This window comes from Ambystoma mexicanum, chromosome 1p (genome assembly GCF_040938575.1).
Source record: "Ambystoma mexicanum isolate Mex_15411 chromosome 1p, UKY_AmexF1_1, whole genome shotgun sequence".
Taxonomy (NCBI): Eukaryota; Metazoa; Chordata; class Amphibia; order Caudata; family Ambystomatidae; genus Ambystoma; species Ambystoma mexicanum.
In genome coordinates this window covers 1,457,321,474-1,457,346,690 of record NC_090921.1, presented here as the reverse complement: position 1 = coordinate 1,457,346,690, position 25,217 = coordinate 1,457,321,474, and the positions used below count along the sequence as shown (strand labels likewise).

The 25,217-nt window shown below is 48.5% G+C and overlaps 1 protein-coding gene across 1 annotated transcript in view; it reads left to right on the top strand.

The window, feature by feature from the left end:
* The window catches only part of GAN (gigaxonin), a 654,734-nt gene that overhangs the window by 381,834 nt on the left and 247,683 nt on the right, over positions 1-25,217 (top strand). Inside the window, exon 8 of the mRNA XM_069607099.1 lies at positions 20,108-20,244. Within this exon, the coding sequence (XP_069463200.1) occupies positions 20,108-20,244 (137 nt within the window). The remainder of the gene's footprint in view (positions 1-20,107; positions 20,245-25,217) is intronic.

Below are 25,217 nucleotides of genomic sequence, written 5' to 3'. Positions count from 1 at the left end.
TGGCTGCGAACTCTCAATGTGGTTAATAACCACTGAACAGGTTATCATGCCTTGTTCTTTCGAGAGAGGGGCGCCTGCTACCTTTTTTGTATTTATGAAAGGAACTTGGGGTTGGTCACCCTAGGTTACCTGGGGGCAACCAGACGTGGACTCCCTGCTCACTGTGCTTAGAGAGGCTCAGCTTCACCTCACTGATGATGCCCAACAAGGCTGAAACACGTGTATGGGGTTGCTGATGGTACTCTTGTTCAGAGAGGAATTGCCATAGCATTTCGGTGCTGGACTGCCCTTGTGGGCGGGACAAAGACTGATATGCAAATGGATATTTCCCATCTGTGAAGGTACAGTGAGCAAAAAGCAATGGCTGCGAACTCTCAATGTGGTTAATAACCACTGAACAGGTTATCATGCCTTGTTCTTTCGAGAGAGGGGCGCCTGCTACCTTTTTTGTATTTATGAAAGGAACTTGGGGTTGGTCACCCTAGGTTACCTGGGGGCAACCAGACGTGGACTCCCTGCTCACTGTGCTTAGAGAGGCTCAGCTTCACCTCACTGATGATGCCCAACAAGGCTGAAACACGTGTATGGGGTTGCTGATGGTACTCTTGTTCAGAGAGGAATTGCCATAGCATTTCGGTGCTGGACTGCCCTTGTGGGCGGGACAAAGACTGATATGCAAATGGATATTTCCCATCTGTGAAGGTACAGTGAGCAAAAAGCAATGGCTGCGAACTCTCAATGTGGTTAATAACCACTGAACAGGTTATCATGCCTTGTTCTTTCGAGAGAGGGGCGCCTGCTACCTTTTTTGTATTTATGAAAGGAACTTGGGGTTGGTCACCCTAGGTTACCTGGGGGCAACCAGACGTGGACTCCCTGCTCACTGTGCTTAGAGAGGCTCAGCTTCACCTCACTGATGATGCCCAACAAGGCTGAAACACGTGTATGGGGTTGCTGATGGTACTCTTGTTCAGAGAGGAATTGCCATAGCATTTCGGTGCTGGACTGCCCTTGTGGGCGGGACAAAGACTGATATGCAAATGGATATTTCCCATCTGTGAAGGTACAGTGAGCAAAAAGCAATGGCTGCGAACTCTCAATGTGGTTAATAACCACTGAACAGGTTATCAGGCCTTGTTCTTTCGAGAGAGGGGCGCCTGCTACCTTTTTTGTATTTATGAAAGGAACTTGGGGTTGGTCACCCTAGGTTACCTGGGGGCAACCAGACGTGGACTCCCTGCTCACTGTGCTTAGAGAGGCTCAGCTTCACCTCACTGATGATGCCCAACAAGGCTGAAACACGTGTATGGGGTTGCTGATGGTACTCTTGTTCAGAGAGGAATTGCCATAGCATTTCGGTGCTGGACTGCCCTTGTGGGCGGGACAAAGACTGATATGCAAATGGATATTTCCCATCTGTGAAGGTACAGTGAGCAAAAAGCAATGGCTGCGAACTCTCAATGTGGTTAATAACCACTGAACAGGTTATCATGCCTTGTTCTTTCGAGAGAGGGGCGCCTGCTACCTTTTTTGTACTCTTATTAACATGCCCGTCAAGCCCAATGTACTCTTTGGCAAGGCCGTCCAGGACGCCTTGAAGACAGCCAAGGAAGAATATGATCCATTGAAATCATTGGCCCAATTGACCAATAAACCTCTTGGCCAAAGGGGAAACGGCAATTTTCGTCGAACACAAGGACAATTTTCCCAGAGGAGTTTCTATAATCAAAATCAGGGTACGGCCTGGGGGAACAATTGAGGCTAAGCCTCTCAAAATTACCAGAGAGGACAACGCAGATCTCGCGGTCGGGGAAGGGGCTCCTCCTCCAGAGGTGATACCCCACCTCAGAAGCAGTGACATCCCGCTTCAGGTGCCCTCCCATGCCTCTCCAGTAGGAGGGCGCACTTCCAACTTCACCCAAGCATGGGAGGGAATCGCCTCACAGATGCGTGCTGTCCACCGTAGCGGGCGGATATTGTATAGAGCTTCTCGTGCAACTCCGGAATCACCACCCACACCAGAAATCCAACTCCAAATAAGACCAACGCATCCTCCTCAAGGTGATCGTCACGCTGCTCCAAAAGGACGCCATAGAAATCGTCCTGGCCAAGCTAGTAAACAAGGGTATTTATTCAACTTACTTCCTTGTGCCAAAGACAAATCTAACAATACGCCCAGTATTAGATTTGCGTGCTGCAAACAAATATGTCAAGCCACAAAAGTTCCACATGACTACGCTCCAAGAGGTAATCCCTCTACTAAAAAAGGGGGATTACATGGCAACACTGGATATGAAAGATGCCTATATTCATATTTCAATGTTCCCAGCGCACAGAAGATTCTTGTGTTTCAAGATAGCGAACCACCACTACGAATTCAAAGTGCTGCCCTTCGGAATAGCATCTGCTCCAAGGGTATTCACGAAGGTACTGGCGGTGGTGGCAGCCCTCCTGCTCAGGGAGGCAATCCCAGTGTACTCTTAGCTGGACAACTGGCTGATTACAGGGGAGTCTCCCCTAATTTGCAGGCAAAATATTCAAAGAACTATCAAACTTCTTTTTCAATTGGGCTTCTCCATCGAGAGAAAATCAAGCCTAGTGCGAAGCACAACCAAACAGTTCCTAGGAGCTATCTTAAACACAGAAGAGGGGTTGGTCTTTCCGTCGGAGGAAAGAGTCCAAAATATGTTGCTGCAAATACCACATTAGCTGCCCGGCCGACAGATAAGGGTGTGCAAAGCTTTGCGTTTGCTAGGCATGATGGCATCTTGCATTTACCTGGTACCATACACGTGCCTACGCATGCAACCCATGCAGGAGTGGTTGGTGAAACTGATCTCAGGCAAGTGGTCAGTGGGACGATCTAGTAGTCGTTTCGCCAACACTAGTACAAAATCTTTGCTGGTGGATAAGGGAAAATATGCTGAAGTGGAAACCCTTCCACGATCCGGAAGTACAAGCGATTGTCACGACAGACGCCTCACTCGCCGGGTGAGGGGCTCATTACCTACACCACACACCTCAGGGTCTGTGGTCTTGGGCGGCAGCTCAGAAGCACATCAATCTGCCGGACCTACTGGCAGTATTCAAAGCCCTTGAGACATTAGAGTTTCACTTAACGAACCAATCTGCAAGTCTTGACAGACAGCACTAAAGCAATGTTCTACATCAACAAATGGGGGGGGGGGGCGTTCTCGAAATCTGTCCAGGCTTGCGCAACAAATTTTGAGATGAGCACTCAAACAGAAGATATTCCTATCGTAAGGGGAACTTACTCTCTGGCAGGCTCACTGAGCAGAGATCCCCTACCAGAGGAACACGAATGGCGACTAAACTCGGGGGTCGTAGAGCACCTATTCTCTCTATGTGGTTACCCTACAATAGACTTCTTTGTTTCAAGCGAGAACAGTCAATGCCCAGACTGTGTGTCCAGATTCCCCCAGCCAGGCTCCGAGGGCAACGCCCTATGGATGAACTGGTCAGGGAAATGTATTTACGCTTTTCCCCCAACACCTCTCGTGAAGAAGGTGGTGAACAAGATCCACAAGGAACAGATGACGTTCATCCTAGTAGCTCCTATGTAGGCAAGACAACCTTGGTATCCACATCTGAGCAAACTGGCGATGTGCGATCCCATTAAGCTCCCGTGCCGGACCAATCTACTCACTCAGTACGGTGGGGCTAACAGTGTACCCTCAAACTCACTCAATGAACTTGGCAGGATGGCTCCTGAAGTCCTAGAGTTCAGACATCTTAACCTACCACAAAGGTGAGTGAATATCTTGAAGGCAGCAAGAAAACCTAACAATAGGCACTGTTATTTCGACAAGTGGAGGAGATTTGTTATTTGGTGCCAGTCTAAACAAATTAACCCCATAGAATGTACTCCATCCCACATTCTAACTTCTATATTAGACTTGCTAGATTCGGGGTTAGTATTCAACTCTTTAAAGGTCCACCAAGGCGGCCTTGTTAGCCTACACCACCTCCCACAATAAGGTCTCGTGGTGGAATGTGCCTGTCATCAAGGCATTCATGGAGGGGGTACAGAGGCTTCACCCTCCAATTTCTAATACGCCGCCATGATGGGATCTCAATGTTGTACTTGCTAAGCTCATGGGACCTCTTTTCGAGCCGATGCATAAGTGTAGTCTTAAACACCTAACTTACAAAACTGCCTTCTTAGTGGCTAGTACTTCCATAAGAAGAGTTGGTGAAATACAGCATTGTTAGTACAGGATCCTGTCTTTGTTATACACAAGGATAAGCTGGTTTTACGTATTCCCCCTAAGTTCTCCCCTAAATTCATCTCTAAATTTCACGTAAACCAGTCTATTTTGAGCTACCAGCTTTCTTTCAGAACACCACCAGCTCAGCTGAGGTAAAACTCCACACACTGGATGTGAGGAGGGCGGTCCTTTACTATGTAAACAAAACCAGACCACTAAGGAAAACAGACCAACTGTTTGTTTCCATAGCAGCAGGCAGAGAAGGAGACCGCATTTACAAAAATGGCATCTCCAGATGGATAGTCCGATGTATATAATTGTGCTATTCATTATCAAACAAGACACTGCCTTTCACACCTAGAGCTCAATCCACAAGGCGCACAGGAGCCACTCTGGCCTTCATTGCAAATGTTCCTCTAGACCGCATTTGCAAAGCAGCTACATGGAGCTCAATACACACTTCCTCTCAGCATTACTGCATTGACACTCACTCCAAGACAGATACACAGGTGGGACAAGAGGCTCTAAGACATCTCTTCGCCCATGAACCTTCTCACATCCCACCACCTTCTCCTAGCACTGCTCGCTAATCTTTGCACAGCATGTGATCTAAGCAGATTCCACAAGCCTCAGAAGGGATACATTACTCACCGTAATCGTATTTATGATGCTTGTATCTGCTTAGATTCACATGCGCCCACCCTTCCTCCCTGCGGAGAGAAGGCGCATGGATGCTTATGAGCTTGTCTGATACACATCTGCTTGGATACAACTGTACTCACGCTACACTTAGTGCTACCTCATGTCAGAAAAGTAACAATCTGAGGGACCTCGACGCGTGAAGGACCATGGGTACAGTGGACAGCACACTAGGGATAGTATTACTGGCACGCCCTTTCGACGTCCCTTTTCGAGTTTCGAAAACAACAACTGTAATACCCTGCGGCTTCCACTAGATGTCGTCCTATACACAGCATGTCAATCTAAGCAGATACAAGCATCAGAAATAAGATGACGTTGAGTAATGTATCCCATATATATGTGTATGATGCTATTCACGGAGCAAATTGACTAACTGACTTGAATCACAACTCATCCGCAAAGGGAGAACCTGCAAACAATCCTTCTCTTGTCATGCACCCACCATCCAAAACTATCACAGTGTCGGCTCAGAATGCCTCCACAATTCTCCAATTTCGCAAATCTCTCAAAACATGGCTTTTTCAACACCTTATCAAGGACTAATTCCAATGGATGCACTTACCAATTCACAGACCCCAAGCCACAGTACTGCGTTACTGTTAGAAGATGCCAGCCCCAATGCTGGCTACCCACACTTCATACAGCACTCCACTGCTCTCGAGCTAGGTCTGCACTTTACACAATACAAAATAAAATATAGAGATTATGCAGCAGAGGTGCCAACACACTCTGCCTTACACTGATGGTGTGCGCAAAAGGCTCTGCCAATTCTTTCTTCAGCACATCATAAATGCTAACATCTCCCCAGCAAAGGTGCCCACAGTGGATTTGACCGGTCATACATTCCCCGTCCTACTTTCAAAGGTTGTCCTATCAATTAACACACTTTTCAGCAAAAATAACTTGCATCGCTCGTTAGTTGTGGTTCTATACAATAGGCCATGGTTTCATCAACCTGTCTTTGGTCGATGTGAATTTGATCGCCACCTTTTGGTTGTGTCAAACAGTTAGATATACTTGCATTAAGGGGTTTTTACAGGTGGGGAGAGGGCAGTGTTTTGGGGTCCCCATAAAAGAAAAATAAAGGGGGACGTCTACTATGGTAACATAAAAAGTAGTCTATGTAAATTTGGTCACCGGAGGTCGATGTCACTACGTAGAACCGGTCCATATACACAGGCATTGGCCATTTATGGCAGCACCAGAATGATAGTGGGATATTCCTTGATGCAAAAATCTGGAAAAGACTTGGTTGGGCATATTCAATAATGGCTTAGTATTTCCTATAATTGTTTTCTGGCATTGCAATTGACATCGATTCATTTAAGCCCATACTCTTGGAAATCTATTCGTACATGTGCTTAATCTTTGAGTCTATTTGATCACAATGTGGTCCAGAAAGGGGCAAGGGGTACACAGGACTGTATCTTAGATGTCTACAGCAAAGCTGGTACGATCCTAAACCCAAACAATTGCAACACAATGTGCCTCCATCTGAAAAGTTAGTAGTGACAGAAAAAGAAACAATCCTGTGTAATACTAGTTAAATACCAGCTCCTAAGAATGTTGCACCATTTACCAGTTTGAGACCGCTGGGACCTATGTTACCTATTTGAGGCAAACGTACCCTTCTAACCATTGAAACCAGAGACGCCTATCTCTGCATATAAAGAAAACAGTGCACCCCAAAACTACTTACAACAAACGATTGAGGTGATGGAAGCGCTGATGCTCGCACATGGACTACAGCATCCATTTATGAGCCTACCCATGAGTTCCATAAACCAATTTCAGTTCATCTAGAACCGGTTTGCTCAGATGCCTAAATGAAGGTTACCCTGTTACACTGACCGGAAAGTCTCACTCGTGGTTCCCTGTTAAATTAAGAGTGGGCTTCAAAGTTCTATTAATTAGAAGCGTGATCCGACATATTGCGCTATACAATTACAAATGCTAGGGTGAACTATAATCTGGTTCTTGCCTCAATGAAAACAACATTAAAGGAAGAGGCTTGGTTGGACCTAAAGGCGCCTGTAACAGCAAAAGATGCAATACTCGTCTGGGAAATTGTGGTAAAACTATATTCCCCCTGGGGAGAGCCTAATAACATTCCAATATTTATCACAGTGACAACATGGGTAGGTCATTATACAGGGCTGTATGCCAGGCTCAGACTGGCCTGAAGGGCAATGCCCAAACCAAAAAATGATAAATGCTAGTGTGGGCTTGTTTTTTTGGTCAAAGTGGGCGACATTTTTGGCCCACGTGGCCCAGTTTGAGAAGTTACTTCACCGTGCGGTTAGAAGTTTTAATCAGTGATACTGAGTAAATATTCTTTAAAATGCACAATTTGCATCACATTTTATCAAAAACCTCCTTCTTGGGTACTCTGTCTGTCACAAAATAAATGAATTGCCACTTTTTCATTGGTGCACAAGACAGTTTTATGGCCCAGTGCAGCCCTGCTGCATGCACAGAACTACAGAGATTTGGGCGATGACTTGGAAAAAGTAAGACAGGGTTGTGGCCTCTGCAAGTTGCCATAAAATGTGGCCAGGATTGTGCTCCTATAGATATTGATATTTTTAAGATGGACGTCTATCTATGGTGCTCGCTCCTCTCATTGGTTTTCGATACACTACCTGAATCCTGGAAGAATGTATTAAAAGGGCCTAAATCTTCACCCCTTTCTAACCACCCAGTATTCATACTGTATGCTTGAGATAAGCTTTGCAAATAATTTGTGCTAGGCTCATGGAGTGGGCGGACGATGATATACTGTCGGACATCCAATTGGGTTTCAACAAGAAGGTGGCTACAACATCACTGTGCTTGAATTTACAGTTCTTGGTATTCAAATAAGTAAGGCAAAGAGGAGCATTTATACTCCGCATCTATGGACCTTACATCAGCATTCGGCTTAGTCAATCATTCAAAGTTGTGCTCAACATTGCAGGATATGGGTGTTTCCCTCCCCACCCCCCGACCACCATCTTATTTAATTTGTATACCAACTCCTTCCCAAAAGCTCTTGACCGCACCACCCCAGATCTTCAGAGGGTAAAACAAAGACTCCTAGCAGCCCTTGTGTACATAGATGATGCTGTTTTGGATAGCACGTAACCCCTTGGCCCTGCAAAAGCTAGTAACTGCGTGTAAAAATTATGTCAGACCACAACCTGCCAGTTAGTGTCTAGAAATTGCACACCATGATGGTTTCAAAATTACACATAGAGTTCTATTTGCAAAAGAGCTTAAATTAGAAAAGTGTACGACTTTTGATTACATGGGCTTGAAGTATAACCACTCATGGTCATGGAACAATCATTGTGGTAAGTTTGCAGAGAAAATGAAATGTGTAGTAACAGGAATATTTTTGGTTTGCTCAGTGCCTTTACCAACACCCAATAAAATAAATACTTTGTAATTAAAAACCAGTGTGAGTTGCAAGGTATGGGGCTGGAGTATCTGGGTACTGTTAGAAATTGAAGGTGTCTCGCTCACTAGTCCCCGGGGGATCTGTCATCCAGGTGGACAGAACACAGCCATCGCTATTGGATCCAGTTCCTGGCGGTAGACCAGAGCGGGAAGATCACCTGGATGAGGGGTCTTTGGGGAGTGGAAGTGGGACACCAAAAAGGTGAGATGCGGTATTCTCTTCCTTATACCTTTTTCCCATCCTGCCCAGTAGGATATTTAGAAACTCTAATCCGCCCACCCCCTTTTCCAACACAAACACTTTCTCACACTGTGAGCGACAATGAGCTAATACCAGAGCCGTTTACCTGACGTGTCCCAACACAAAAGCCAGGCAGAGTCAAGCAATTGCCAACAACAGGGATATAAGGCGAAGCACAAGAGCACACTCTGAGCAAGGAAGAACGTACGAGGAAGCAGCTTTTCCAGGACGGTATTTCAAACAGAGGAGAAAGACGGCGAGACCTGAAAGGACGTCGAGGAGGGAGTCGCCCTTGCCTTTTTTAACCCAGTCCCATGAAGCCTCCGACAAAGGAAACTTAAGACTGGAATTGCATCTGGCGAATGGTGTGACGGATGTCGGTGGTACATGGCACCCTCCCGCACTGATAGGGCGGGAAGACGTGGTTGCCATTGTGGTACCGTTGTTGACTCCAGCGGCAAAAGAAAACTAGTTCAGCACAGCCGGTGAGTCGGAAGAACCTGATAGAGGGCTGGACTGTGTTAGGTTCAAGTTTGCAGTGGCAACATTAAGAAGATTAAGATAGAGCACTTTTGTGAACGAACTTGCTACCAGAGACAATGGTCCTGCGACACGTGTGCGCTCGTTCATAGGTCTCTGGCTGGTACCCCTCTCCTGAACAAAGAGACTGCGTTGAACTAAGAGTATTGAAAATACAAGTACCAAGAGGCCATATGTAAGGCCGACGTGCGGTGTCAAGGTGGTCAAACAAGGGTCAAGCGAAATCGCTTGTGCAATCGAAAGTCCTTGACACGTTGCAGAGGTTTTGATGATTGAGAAATTGTGAACCCGATTGAGGGAATTGTGAAACAGGCATTTGCGCCCGGCAGAGGGGAATGCTGTGCGAACTGTGATTTTGTGAATAAACACGCACTTGCCATAGTCAAAGAGTGGCCCAGCAAGACGTTATCGCCCTTCGGAAGTCTTTGTTTAAAATTGGCAAGTGCTGTGGAATGTCTGAGACTGGATGAGGGGACCTATCGAAACCTAGGTAGTTGTTTAAAAAGACATTGAGACTTTTGAATATTACAAATGAGGATAATGTGATAGAAAGGCGGTAGTGAACCTGACTAAGGGACGCCAAGAGAAAAGCTAAGACAAGTGAATCCCACATTGTGAAGAAGCTAAAGTGAACTACATTGGTTGGTCTGAGCCCCACTGAGGGAGGCTGACAACTGAGAAGGATCGGAGCTCAGCTGAGGGGTTACCAAGGTTGAAGAGTAATCACCTGATGTGAAGATTAGCAGAAGGAACTTTTGTTTTGTTGTTTTTGGCAGGCCCTCTGAAGCAAGAGACTTTGCATGAGAAGAGACATGGGCAGAAGGTCTTGATGTACAGAAAAGGAACTGCAACCTCATGCCAGACGAGCCCAGGAGTGTGCTGTGCAAGAGTTCCACCTTGTCCCGTGCTAAAATGTGGGGAAGGGAGACCCCGGCCATAACATCCTGACCTATCATTTTGTGAAAACTTCTTTCTTTTCTTGTGAAACATTATCCCACACTATTTTGTAGTATAGTGGTAAGGATTGGCAATAGTTTAATTTTAGTATAGGCCCTTTTTATTTGACTAGACTCTACTAGGACTGTATTATTATTATTATTATTATTATTATTTGATGGTTGTAGCTAGCTCCCATCTTAGGTTTATGTTTAGATTAGGTGTTTAGCTCACCCAGTTTACAGTTTAATAAACGCCCTTGAACTGTGATTACGTGTGTATGTCTTACTTTGATACGCTGCCTTCCTTACAGTACAAGGAGGCGAACTCGCCACTGCAGGTACAAAATGGGTCCCTCTGCAGATTATTGGGTGTTCCCATCTCTTCATGCACATACATCACATACCTGAAAGTGGGGTTGCCATATTTTCGTGACTTACTGGCGACTCAGCTGCTGGTATTTTGGGCATCTTTCAGGACAAATACTAAAGCAACACTTAGATACTCAATACTGGAGGACTGATTGACAGCTGAATACAGGCAAAAATCTCACTGACTTGTATTCATTTCAATATGGAGATAATTTTGAATCTCCAATACTATGCCAAACCTATTAGAGAAATGGGGTCACTACATCTGTTCATGCTATCTGAAATAAAAGGAAGAATGGAGAGAATTGACAATGCTTAACAAAGCTGAAGCAAAGGCATATTCACTCATTGCTTCAGCGGATGAAATCATGGAATATTTGGCAAAAATTCCACTCGGAAGAGGAAATCACTGCATATATTCAACGGGGAATGTCTTTTCTGCTCGAAGGAAATATATAAAACCATTTTAACAGCAGACGAGGGGGGAAATATGAATCGCAGAATGCCTTGGAAGAATTTATCTCTGAACTTTTATTGCGCAACTATCACCAAAAGGCATCTTGGCCATAAGATACTGCACAAAGGCAGGCTAAAATGTATACAAACAAATACGTTTTCAAGCGGGTCTTAAAAAAAAAATGTATGAAAAATCCTGAGTAGTCCGTAGAAATAGAGGAAGCGAATTCCAGAGCTTAGGGCCAGCAACTGAAAAAGCACAGCCGCTACAGCGTTCGAGGCGATAAACTGGGACTGCGAGCAGGGAAATAGGCTGCTCATAAGGTATGCATTTAGCTACCCGGACAGTGGCATTCTGCAATACTTGCAGACAATGAAGAAGATAAGCCGGTTGGGCCAAAAAAGGACATTGCAATAGTCAAGTCTGGCATTGATAGAGGCAGTAATGATGGGGGGTGGGTGGGGCATGAAACCTTTCAGGAATGAAGGGAATTATTTTCTTTAGCCGTTTCATTTTTTAAAAAAAAGGCCACAATACAAATAGCTCTGATCTGATCATCGACAGAAAGAAGCTGAGATCTTAATACCAAGACTTTTCACTGACTTGACTGGAGTAGACAAAGGACCTAGGGTAGCCGGCCAAACATCAGGGGTCAAGAGAGAGGAAGCGGACGCATGGGCCACAAGAAGGATTTCTGTCTTCTCCCTGTTATGCTTACACCAATTTTGACTCCTCCAATTCCCCCAAGACTTCAAGGCAAGACCTGCGATGCATCTCTGTGGCCTTGTAGAGCCTAAGCAGCAGCTGAGTATCATCAGCATATAAATAGAAATGGAAACAATGGGCCAAAGGCTGGATATAGATGTAAAAAAAGCAGGAGAAGACTGAGACCTGGGGGACCCCACAACAGATGGAATAATCGTATAATGCTCTGAAAATGTTCTTGTTTGAATAATTGTAGTTCTATATGTTTTCATATAGATTTTGTTGAACATTTTTATTTTGGTGATTTGAGTTTGATGGACACTTATGGATTTGTTGTAATACAAACTAGTGTTCTGATGTTTCCATTCATTGCACATAATGGGGTGCAGGACACACAAATCTAGCACACCTTTGTCTTCCCTGCAACTCGCCAATGAACCTCAGTCAGGCTATTCAAGACATCTAAACCAAAGAAAAGTTTTGCTTGTACTGTTTCTAAAATTCCCTTAAACCTTGTCACTCGTCCAAGTCTCATCACTCTCTCCCGAGTGGACGATGGTTGGAACTGTTTGGGTCTTGGTTCCTGTCCTTTCTCAAATGCCTCTACCTACCTGTATACTATATGGGCACCTCCTTCATTTCTCTTTTTTTTTTAGAAATGGAGATTTGTCCTTCTAGACAAGTGGGTTTCTTGCACACATTCATTTGTAGGTGCCCATAACAGTATCCAGGATTCCTCAATATCTTAGTACTCAGAAAGGAGAGTGTTCTGCCACTGCTTTTCAACACACAGCCTATGCTCCTTTCATGCTTCACAACCTGTTATGTTCTGCAAACAGGGACGCACACACACACACGCACACACTGCACACCCTGAGCATTCGCGTGCACATTTTCCACCATGCTCTGTTATGTTTTGCACTTTTACAGGCATACTCAGTTATACTCTGTACATCTGTCACAAGTTGGCTCACCCTTAATACCTTTGCTATTCATTATCAAACAAGACACTGCCTTGTCTTTACATCTATATTATCCCTTTGCCACATTCTGGTCAGCTAAAAGCTGAAGGTTGCTTGAAACTGCATTTCCCACTGCACACACACCTGACCTTAGGAGAATTGAAAGAATGGTTAAGTAGTTGATATACAAAGAGCCTACATCAACCCTTCAAACTGAACATTGCAAGCATTATGTTGGTTTACCTGAAAGGAGTACAACAGGGAAGGATGGCCACCAATTACAGTGCCAAGTACTTCATAACTGCTTGTTTATAGCACTGGGAGGACTGGTGCATATGATAGCAATATCTGGCAAGCGTCTAGAGTCCTGGCCTTCTACCAATATCTCAATATATCTAAAATGAGAAAGGAGGGCGACTGTAAAATAAATGAAAGGTTTGACATTTTTAATTCAATATAGCCACATGCTGCTGGCCAATGATACACAAGTTAAAGAACAAATGCAGACATCCAATTTCTGGCATCTGATTTGAGTAACTGAGTAAATGATCAAAATACCTGGCAAACTGTATAAGATCACCATATGATGGCAGAATATGGCATTTGTTGTGAGTGCTTGAGAAGATATAAATACCTGGCAAATTGTCGAACTACCTCATAAAAAGATTTCAGTAATCTAAAATGATGTTAGTACCCGGGTATTTGATGTTAGTAGATTGTAAAAGGTTTGGTTAGTTTATTGTATGATACTCCTGCAAATGGATCAGCTGGTGAAAACATTAGATGGTAATTGGTTGGAGTCCCTGGCCAGATAATGTCAAAATCTGCAAAATAATTGGCACTGTTTTAGCATGATGCTGTTACCCAAACAACTGATTGCAAAACCTAGCAAATGGGGTGAGTAGTTGGGTACCTATGGGAGAACCATACAAAACGATGTGAGCACCAGGCTCAATCTAACAGTAATTCACTGTAATAATGCAAGTACCTTGTCCTCTGATGGCAAGACTGTTTTAATGATGGTAAGCCCTGTCCTATCATGTGAGTACATTAGCGTCTCAAGGTAATATCTCTCCCAAACTCTCCCTCGCTTACTCCCTTTATCTTCCCCTGCTACTCCTACTCTGTGTGTGTATGTGTAGTGCCACGTGTCTTAACCCTCTCCCTATTTCTCAAATGTTCTTCTGTCTGTGTACCTGTCCATAGATCCCCCTCAAAGTCTCTGTCACTGCATGTTGATTAGCTCTGTTTCTCCAGCATGGGGTCTCGCATGGATTCACATGCTCATGAATATTCCCCGTCGTCAGGCTGGGAATCCTCGGTAAAGAAAAAACCAGTATCAGTTTCGTTTCTGATCTGTCTTTCGTAGTAGTAACCAATCACTGGTCTCTGCGTCATACTGACCACAGCCAATGACTGCCCTCTACCTAAGCACCGCCTCTGGCAGCCATCTTCAGATTTTTACCGCACGTTCATGTGTTGGGATCCTCGTGCTATTGCTCTCGAGCGTTAGTGCTATTTTTTCACGTTTTTTGCTCAAAAACTTCGTTTTTTCGGTCAAAAGAGCCTCAAGCTCCACCGACTCTCCATCCGATCAACGGGGACCCGTGTCGGATTCGTCTGCGCCCCTCAAGGGTGAAGATTTCGTCGAGCTACGTTTTGGAGGACTCCAGAAGCTTCTCAGGCCCGGACATGGCCCAGGAGAAGGGAAGCTCGACGCCCGGAAAGCTGTTCAGGGTCTGCCCTGGATGCCAGCTGCAGAACGTCTTTAAGGAGGACGAGCACTCCTTTTGTCTCTACTGCTTACATGAGGACAAGACGCACGTGGAGAAGGACTGTGCGTTTTGCAGCAATATGTCGGAGCGGACCATGAAGGACCGCCACCAACGCCTCGCCAACTGGCTGGAAGGGAAGAGCCCGTCAGGCGAGAAGAAGAGGAAGAAATCCGAGCGGTCATCTAAGACCTTTGAGGACGCCCCGGCGACGGGGGTCCAACACAAGGCCAAGCACCGCGAGTCCGCTGGCACCGGGAGCGCCGAACGGTCGGGCTCTACGGGCGCCAGGCAGGGCGCACCCTCCCCGGCACCTTCAGCCACGAGCCAACGCTCTGGGTCGGGTAAGAGGAAGGGCGAGCACCCGGCGAAGCTCCTGGAGAGGCCCCGGTCGAGCTCGAAGGCCCCATCGGAGGGGGAGCGAGGCAGTGTCCCCCCCCCTCAAGGATAAGGCGGTGAGCGCACCTAAGGTGGTGAAGGCCTTAATCCATCCGGCCAAGCCCTCTATCGATACTGTCGCGGCGGCCCTGGCTCAGCCTGTGGAGGCTACACCAGTGGTGGCGACCTCGGGGCTCAGAGTCTCCCTGCCACCTCGGAGGGAGTCCTCTTTTGTGCCCATCGATAGGACCCCCGTGAAATCCCCGGCGGGGAAGAAAAAGGGGGGGCAGGGCGTCGTAGATTCGGCTGCAGAGGAAGAGCTGATCGAGGTCTTAAGCCACGGCCTTGGCGTGGAAGAAGACCGGCCCGTCGGGATGGAGCCCGACGCAGGTGACGACAACAGCGTCGAGGGTGCCGACGGGGCCCCTGATCGCCCGTCGGATTCCCCTCTGCCAGCGCCGCAAGACAACTCGGCGGCCATTTTGTTGGCTATACAGTTCTTATGCTCAGAGATAAGGACGAGACTACCGTTGCCGACGGAGGAGCCTCTCCCGTCGGGGGGTCCTGAACCGGGACCTTCGGGTGTTCCCCCTCCCAAGAAAAGAAGGATTCACCCTCCACCTCCTTTTCAGCCGTCGCGACCCGCCCAGCCCTCCTCCCCGTCCACCCGAGGGGATGATACGGGGACTGACACGGCAGCGACGGGTACGGACGACGAGGTATACGACGAGGATCTCCCGTCGTCACCTCCCACCAGGGCCTCTCCGCCCGACGAGATTGGATCGTTCCACTCCATGATCGCCAGGGCATCCGAGCTTTTCCAACTCTGCCCTGAGGAGAAGAAAAAGGAAGGATTCCTTTATCAACGGCGCGAGGCCAAGAGGAAGACGGTCCTTGCGGTGCCTCTACTGGACGACATTTGGGATGAGGGCCTCGCCCTCCTCAAGAACCCTTCCACGACGCCAGCTAGAAGAGACCGGTACGAAAAGAAGTACCGGGTCCCAGACGCGGCCCCCCTGTGCCTCCGGGCGCAGCCTACCCCGGACTCCGTCGTCTCCGCGGCGGCCAGGAAGAAAGCGGGGGGGGGGTGCGGCCTCCACTTCGACTTCCCCACCGGACGGCGAGGGAAAGAAATTGGACGCTATGGGACGCAGGGTCATCTCGTCTGCAGCGACGACGATTAAAGCGGCCAACGCCTTGGCTATCGTGGCCCGCTACGACAGGGAGCTATGGTACAAACTGGCTCCCCTGCTGGACTTCCTACCGGACGACAAGAGGGCGGATGCCCTGGAGATCCTACAGGAAGGTGAGGTGGCATCGGACCACGCCATCACTATTGCGACGGACATCGCCGACACTGGGTTTCGCCAGTTGGGCAACGGCGTGTGCCTTAGGCGGCGTGGATGGCTCAAGGCTACGGACTTCCGTCAAGACGTACAGACCAGAGTCCTGGACATGCCGTTCGATGGGAACAACCTGTTTGGGAAAACAGTGGACGATTCCCTTCAGGCCATTAAAGCGGACACTGAGACGGCCCGGGCCCTTGGTGTTCTACAGCAACTACGGACGCCCTTTCGGAGCAGCGGAGGCAAGGGCGCCTCCAAAGGTTCCGGCGGCGGTTTCTCTACCTACCGTCAAGCGGGCCGCTCGTCGTCTCAAGAGGCCTACAGAGGACGAGGCAAGTCTGGAGGACCCCGCCGTCGTCGCTAAGGAGGTCAAGGCGGCAAAGCCTCGTCGAAACAGGATTGAACCGGCCGTGGGGTCGGGCCCCCACCGAAGCACCCCCGGTGGGAGGCCGGCTGGCGAGCTTCGTCAGCGTGTGGGAGTCCATCTCCACCGACCGTTGGGTGCTGGACGCCTTGGCCCGGGGCCACGCGCTCGAGTTTCAAAGAAGGTGCCCGCGCGTCCCCCCCGTGGCCAGGAGAGAGCTTCACGTCCCTCAGCTTCTCCTGGAGGTAAAGGCGTTGCTCAGGAAGGGCGCCATCGAACTCGTCCCAAAGAGGCTTCGGGGCTCCGGAGTTTACTCGAGATACTTCCTCGTGAAGAATAAGACGGGAGGTTGGCGCCCCATCCTAGACCTGCGACGTCTGAACAAGTTCATCAAGGCACAGAAGTTCCGGATGGTCACCCTCCAGCACGTCCTGGGTCAGCTGGAGGAAGGAGACTTCCTGTCGTCGTTGGATTTGAAGGATGCCTACTTCCATATTCCCATCCTAAAGGGGCACCGAAAATTCCTCAGGTTTGTGGTCCAAGGGCGTCCCTACCAGTTCAAAGCCCTCCCCTTCGGACTACGGTCGGCACCCATGGTATTCACCAAGTGCCTTGCACCGGTGGCGGCGCAGCTGCGCCGCGAGGGGATCCACGTCTACCCCTACCTGGACGACTGGCTCATCCGAGCCAAGACGAGGGAGCTCGCCGTGGAGCACACGGCAAGGACCGTCCAACTTCTCACGGACCTGGGATTCTCCATGAACTACGCCAAGTCCCACCTGGCACCCGCGCAAAACGCACTGTTTCTGGGAGCGAAGCTCGACACAGTGTCCCTTCTGGCCTCCCCGTCGGAGGAAAGGACCAGGTCCATCCTAGGCAAGGTACAGCGGATGTTGGCTTCCGAAGCGGCCAAGGTGAGGTCCATCAAGTCCCTCCTCGGAATGATGTCTTCTTGCATCTACCTCATTCCCATGTGCAGGCTCCGGATGCGCCCGTTGCAGGAGTTCCTGGACGCGCGCTGGATCCAAACGACGGGCGGCTTCGAGGAGAGGATCACACTCGACGAGAGTTTCCGCCTAGCGGTCCGGTGGTGGGGCACCCGCGCGCATCTGACGGCGGGCATGGACTTCCAGACCCCAGACCACCAGGAGACAGTGACCACGGATGCCTCCCTGGAAGGGTGGGGAGCGCACACCGAGAATCTGCACGCGAGAGGCCTCTGGCTCCCGACGGAGAAGTCCCTCCATATCAACGTCCTGGAGCTCCGTGCAGTGTTCTGGGCCCTCAGGTCCTTCCTTCCGTCCCTCAAGGGCAAGGTGGTGAGGATCTTCACCGACAATACCACCACCATGTTTTACATCAGGAAACAGGGCGGAACCAGGTCCCCAGCACTGTCCAAGGAGGCGCAGGACCTGTGGCATTGGGCCGTCGCCCAAAGGATGTTTCTGGTGCCGTTTCATCTGGCAGGGATAAAAAACACCATCGCCGACTCACTCAGCAGGGAGCTGCGCTTGTGCCACGAGTGGGAACTACGGCAGGATCTAGTGGATCGCCTCTTCCGACGGTGGGGCACACCCCAGATCGACCTGTTCGCGACGGCGACGAACTCCAAGTGCCGGAGGTTCGCCAGCAGGTTCCCCCAGGCGAGGAGCATGGGCGATGCTTTCTCGTTCCCCTGGGAGGGCCTGTTCCTCTACGCGTTCCCTCCGTTGCCACTGCTAATCCGGCTCGTCAACCAGCTCAAGAGGTCACGGTGCAGGATGATCCTCGTCGCACCTGCGTGGCCGAGGCAGATATGGTTCCCGGACCTTCTGGACTTGTCAACGTCCCCGCCAATCAAGCTGCCGGTGGACGCGGATCTACTCTCCAGGGAAGGAGGCGCCATCCTCCACCACGATCCGAAATCGCTGAACTTGCAGGCCTGGCTCCTGCAGCGCTAGAGTTTGGAGGATACGACATACCGGCCGACTGCAGAGAGGTTCATGCAAAGGCCAGGGCGTCCTCGACTCTTAAATGCTACGGACACAAATGGAAGAGGTTCTCTGTCTGTGCCACGCACAGAAGACTAACCCTCTACGGATTACGGCTCCCCAGGTACTGCCGTACCTGCTGACGCTGGCCAAAGCTGGACTGGCACACGCGTCCATCAAGATTCATCTTGCTGCGATCTCCCGATACACCAGAACCACAGGGCGGACGTCCTTGTGGTCTCATCGTCTGGTGAAAGAGTTTATGAAGGGACTGTTCAGATCGTTCCCGCCGGTAAAGGCTCCGGCCCCGGCGTGGGAGCTCAACGTGGTGCTGACCAAGCTCATGGGACCTCCGTTCGAGCCTCTGCACTCGGCCCCGTTGAAGTTTCTGTCGTGGAAAACAGCGTTTCTTGTGGCCATCACCTCCGCACGACGGGTGGGAGAGATCCAGGCCCTTTCCTGCAAGGCCCCGTACTTGACTTTTCACAACACGAGGGTAGTGCTCAGGACGCACCCCTCCTTCATGCCCAAGGTACCGTCGGACTTCCATCTCAACGAACTCTTGGTGTTGCCTGTGTTCTTCCCGTCGCCTTCGTCGCCGGCTGAGAGGACTTTGCACTCGCTGGATGTGGCTAGAGCGCTGAAGTTCTACGTGGACCGCACAAAGTGTTTTCGGAAGACGTCACAACTCTTTGTGAACTTTGGACCTGTCAATCAGGGGAAGGCTCTCTCGAAGGCTTCCATTTCCAGATGGCTCTCCGGCTGTATCATGTACTGTCATCGGTTGGCAAACCGACCGCTGCCTGGCCGTCCGAGAGCCCATTCCACCAGAGCGATCGCAGCTACCACGGCGTTCCTTTCTGGTGTGCCCCTGCTGGACATATGCAGGGCTGCTACGTGGAGGTCGACGCACACCTTCACGAAATTCTACTGCGTCGATCGGGATTCCAGGGAGGAGTCCAGGGTCGGCCAAGCAGTGCTGCGCAACCTGTTCGCCTGAGGTGAGCCTGGTGAGGAGGTAAGATGCTTAATGTTGAGTTTCATGTAATGCTTAATGTTGAGCCTTTGCCACCTCCCGTGGTTGTGCATGTGTGTACTGCTATGTATTCTTTATTCATGAGCATGTGAATCCATGCCAGACCCCATGCTGGAGAAGGAACAAGTTACTTACCTGTAACTGTTGTTCTCCAGCATGGGTCTGGCATGGATTCACATGCGAACCCTCCCGCCTACCCCTCTGCGGCTCTTCACTTGGTCATACTGCCACTTCACGTGCTTCCAAATCTGAAGATGGCTGCCAGAGGCGGTGCTTAGGTAGAGGGCAGTCATTGGCTGTGGTCAGTATGACGCAGAGACCAGTGATTGGTTACTACTACGAAAGACGGATCAGAAACGAAACTGATACTGGTTTTTTCTTTACCGAGGATTCCCAGCCTGACGACGGGGAATATTCATGAGCATGTGAATCCATGCCAGACCCATGCTGGAGAACAACAGTTACAGGTAAGTAACTTGTTCCTTCTGTCGGTCTCTGAACAACTCATCCCTGGTTTTCCTCTGGCTTTTTAAAAATGTGCACTTGTCCAGTTTTTTAAATCTACAATCAGTCGTTATTAGTTTTATGCATACAGCATGACTGTCAGTTACTATTCTCAGTGCTCTTAATAGATTACATAATGTTTTCGATGTTTCCTAGATTGGCTGCTATGCAGCTATGAGGAAGAAAATCTACGCAATGGGAGGAGGCTCGTATGGGAAACTGTTTGAATCTGTTGAATGCTATGATCCCAAGATTCAGCAGTGGACAGCAATCTGCCCTCTCAAGGAGAGAAGGTGAGTAAAACAGATGTAATGTGGAGAACCATAGTAATGTTTTAGAATGCAATGTGGCCATTGGCAACTTTCTTTTTACAATAACGTTCATTATCACACGTTGCCTTTTGGTCTTTCAAGATGCTGTGGGGGAGTTTTGATATAGTTAAACAGGTCCTATAAGGTACCCACATCGGTCTAGTGGATGGTTTCTAAGTTTAGCATCTCAATGCAATGGACCAAATTTCATGACAATTCGGTAATGGGTTGTTTTGACATTGGGAATCCACATGACTCTTATTATTTTCGTTAGAATTTAGATGGTTTACAACAGGGTTAAGTAATTCTAGACCTGCACTTTAAAACATTTAAAGATAGAACATTTAAAGTCCATTTCCCACTCTTTCCGAACAGCTAATCTTTTGGTAATATTGTAAACTCCAGTTTACACAGATAACCTTTGTCAAAGGCCCAATGGCCTAATATGCTTGATGGTCTGATGAGGTTTGCTGTATCTGGATCATGTCACTTGATTGAATGGGCACCACCATCCGAAATCACAATGTTCCACTTTCTTTGCTTCTTCTGACTGCTTGTCTGTGCCATCCCCATTGAGGCTTTCTAACAGTTCTGCTGAGATTTCCTTCTTGGCCATTCACTCTTCTGTCATATTTGACATCTCCTCAAACCACTCCTGCCTTTCCCCTTACACTTGTTACTGGAATGTCTTTGTCTGTTCTGCCTGGTTAACCGCTAAGGTTTCCCCAGCAAAGTTACAGTACTTCAGTTTGTGAAATCAATGCCATGGAAAATACTTGCCTCCTCAATGCATTAAACTATATACTTGGAAGAAAAAAAAACGTTTCTTTTCAGACCCTGCGACATGACATTTTGAGTGAATTTGGCTAACCTGCATCTCTTGGAAGGTCTGGGGACAGGCTCTTTGATGGGAAGAGTGTTGGGGTTCATGCTATTTACAAGTTTAGATGCTTGCGGAATTGATTTCAAATATCTATTCAGCTGTTTATGCTTTTTGGTGCTGTCAGAAAGAACCTGAAAACTTAACTCTTTCAAATTCTTCTAGCATCACTGAGTATGACATGTTGAGTTTGTTGGTCATCTGCAGGAAGCACAGCTGAACGAATTTATGTCCTCTGTTTTATGAAATCTAACCCTGTACATGTAATATAAATCCATTGTATCTTTAAATTCAGATTGTCCATTTGTAAGAAGGCCATTTTGATGTAGTGAATAAATATTTTATGTTTCAAGACATATGCCAGAAACCTCATACATTTGAAAGCTATTGGCTGCCTATGCATAATGCTTTGCTCCGAACTGAAGGTGAACTTCAGTGCAGATTACTAGGTGGTACTGTGGCATGCATGGTTTAACTGAACTGGCCTATTCTACCTACTCTTGTTTTATGAAAGTTCTACCTTACAAACCCTTTTCTTAAAGGATTCAGAGCAAATTACACTACAGCTGAGACATTGGGCCTCATTACTAGTCAGCCGGTCCGGAAAGAACGGTGGTGGTAAATCCGCCACCACCTTTCTTTCCGGACCGGCTGATTGAGAGTCCTGCAGGCGGGAGGTGTCACTCCCGCCAGGTCTGACCTGGCGGATTTAACACCACCCGCCTGCAGGCGGACATGGAAACATCGGCACCATTACAGCATGGTGCCGGGGTTTCCACTTCCATGGGGGTTAACAGAATTCCGCCTCTGGAATTACCGGGTCACCGGGGTTGTAATGCCCCAGTGATTCCAGCAATCACGGAGGTGGAATGGTAATACGAGTCCGGCGGTAACCTGCCGGAATTTCCGGCACGTTACCGCTGGACTCGTAATGAAGCCCACTGTCCTTTTTTCACACATCATCTAAACTGAGACAGCCTTGAAAAGGTCACCGGGGTTGTAATGCCGCGGTGATTCCAGCAATCACGGAGGTGGAATGGTAATAAGAGTCCGGCGGTAACCTGCCGGAATTTCCGCCACGTTACCGCTGGACTCGTAATGAAGCCCACTGTCCTTTTTTCACACATCATCTGAACTGAGACAGGCTTGAAAAGATATTAGTGATTCTTTGGAAATTATGCATGCTTTGGGTTAGCCATGCTACATGCAGTGTTGATAGCTTATTTAGTCCTGGGGTTCTGACCATTTCTGCACAAAGCTTGGCCTTTGGTTCAACAGTTTAAATCCTTTTCTATGCTAAATTGTTTCAATTAGTTAAAAGAAAGTGCAGGTGCTAACAAAAAAAAATATACTCCTCATCGTAATTTAAGAACTCTTTTTCCATAATCCCAATTCATACCCTCCATCTGAGTCATCCTAATTTATATTGATTTTTAATCCAGTTGTTAAACCGGTCAGTTTATCTTCAGAAATCGTAGCTATGTTCTAAGATCAGTTTTTCATTTAAAGGGGAGATGATTCTAGGTCATTTTTGCATGCACAGAGTACCCAGTTTCTTAAAATCATAAGTGCCACTCTTCAACCTTACATTTTTGTTAGACTGTAAAGAAGTTTATGGATTTTAAGAGCACATGAAGTACCTGTCACAGTTGGTACAGAAAATGCACGGCCATAAGGAAGGTTCAAGGGTTCAAGGGTCCTTATTACATTCTGTGGGGCCTATAGGCCATCCCTCCTGCTCTCTCTCAACTCTGTACGAACCTCCTCCCTAACCAAGGCATCCGTAACCCTGTTTAGTGCTATATTGTTGACCCCTCCTGTCCAATTGCTGTCTTAGGCTGGTGTTGTTCTTTCTTAAAATCGACCCAATAACTTCCTCAGGGATTTACTAATTTTCCCTACCACCAGTTAATGTTCTAATTGGAAAATAGGAGAGTGCCTTGCAGTTATTGTAGGATTTACTTGGTTCCACTCTCTCCCACCTTTTCCTCTCCATTCTACTGTAACTGCGCCTCCTCTCGCCTCCTGACCAACTTCCTGTCCCTGCAATATTTCACTCCTCCTCTCTTCTACTTCCACCTTTCTTTTGATGTTAACGTTTACCACTATTCCCACTGTCCCCTACTGCTGCTACTCCTCCCACGCCACTACTACTATGCCTCCTCCTCCTCCTCACATATTACTCCGCCTCCTCACATATTACTCCTCCTCTTCCCACACTACTACTCCTCCTCCCACACCACCACTACTACTCCTCCTCCCACACCACTACTACTCCTTCAACACTGTTAAGGAGATTTATCAGTTTTATGCTTAATCCCCTATCGTAGTGAGACCCCCCCCCCCCCAGCACTTTTTACTGGACTTCTGGACCTTTTTCTTGTTCTCTTGAATGAGGGGAGCCTTAATCCCCTCATTCATTCTTACTGCTCTAACCATGGGGGCTTGCGTCTTTGTTTTACCTCATTTTATGGAGTCTGCTTTCCTCCAAATCTCTTAAAGGCATCTGTGTTACACTTAGCTGGGAACCCTTTTGGGTTCCCCTTTTTATATTCTTTCATTTACACTAAGAAGTACTGTTCTTAAAGAAAGAGTGATACTTTGGATCCTCCTAAAACTTTAATTTGTGAGGGATTAGCACACACCACCTTATGTGGAGTGCTAGGAGGATAACTAATAACCCCCTTCTCTCTGCTCCTGTGACTTTTTGGTCACAGTGACACCCCTTAAATTATGGCTGTTTTCAGTGGACGTGTTCTATCAACTTTGGTGCTATTTATTACCGCAGACTTTATTCACAGCCTCGGTTATGCCCAAAGGGTCACCTATGTTTCACATGTAGGTGCTCTGCTTCCGTTGCCCTACCGCACCCATGCGCAATCCATGTAGGAATTGAGAAGTTCAAATGTTTGGATCGCACTGCGCCCGTCCCCCCGAAAGACCACAGCACGTAAGAGCCCGGAAAGCTCCCACAGCTCACCAACATCTACCGGGGCATTACTCGAACAGATTCTAACCTCGAAGTGTAACGGCTGGTCTTCCCTGTTTGGACCACACGACTACCGCGCCACAATGAGGCTACCTTGTGCCCAAAGATCTAAAGTCCTGGAACCATCTGGAGACACCCAAGCACAACTATCTCGAGAGACAACACCAAAAACTGTGATTCCCCCTATCGACTGAGCACAACAGCCTTCCACTAACACAAAGACAATGCCCTCCACCCCCTCCCCTTGGTCACAGTGTGAGTGCATGCCCCCCATCCCTTTCCCTTGGTCACAGCGTGAGTGTACGCCCCCCTGTCCCCCATTGGTCGCCAGTGTGAGTGTCTGCCCCCAACCCCCTCCCCCCTGGTCACAGCACGAATAAATGCCCCCCACCCCATCCCCCTAGTCACAGCGTGAGTGAATGCCCCCCACCCCCTCCCCTTGGTCGCCAGTGTGAGTGTACGCCCCCCACCCCCTCCCCTTAGTCGCCAGTGTGAGTCTATGCCCCCACCCCCTCCCTTTGGTCGCCACTGTCATTGTATGCCCCTTTCCCCCTCCCCCTGGTCACAGCACGTATGAATGCCACCCACCCCCTCCCCCTGGTCATAGCATGAGTGAATGCCCCCCTCCCCCTGGTCACAGCGTGAGTGAATGCCCCCCACCCCCTCGGTCGCCAATGTGAGTCTATGCCCCCCCCACCCTTTGGTCGCCAGTGTGAATAAATGCCCCCCACCCCCTCCGTTGCCCACGTACGTCTCAATCTCCCCCTGCTGCCCCCTATATGTCTTAGCCCCCCACCCCACCCCTCCTCTCCCCCCTTCCTGTCCCCACTCCACCCCCCGCCTGCCCATGTTTGTCCCCACCCCCTTCACCTACCCCTAGTCGTTCGTTCCTCCCTTCACCTCCCACCCCAGTTAGTGTATGTAGTGCCCGCCATTCCATGAGATTTGCTCTAGGCGAGTGCCCGTTGATTTAAACCTATGTAATAGTATGCACTTGCCAATGTCCAATGAGGGACTGGCCCCATGCTATTCTATTTATGAAACCAACCACACACCTATCTGTAGCTTATGTATCTGTGCTGGTCA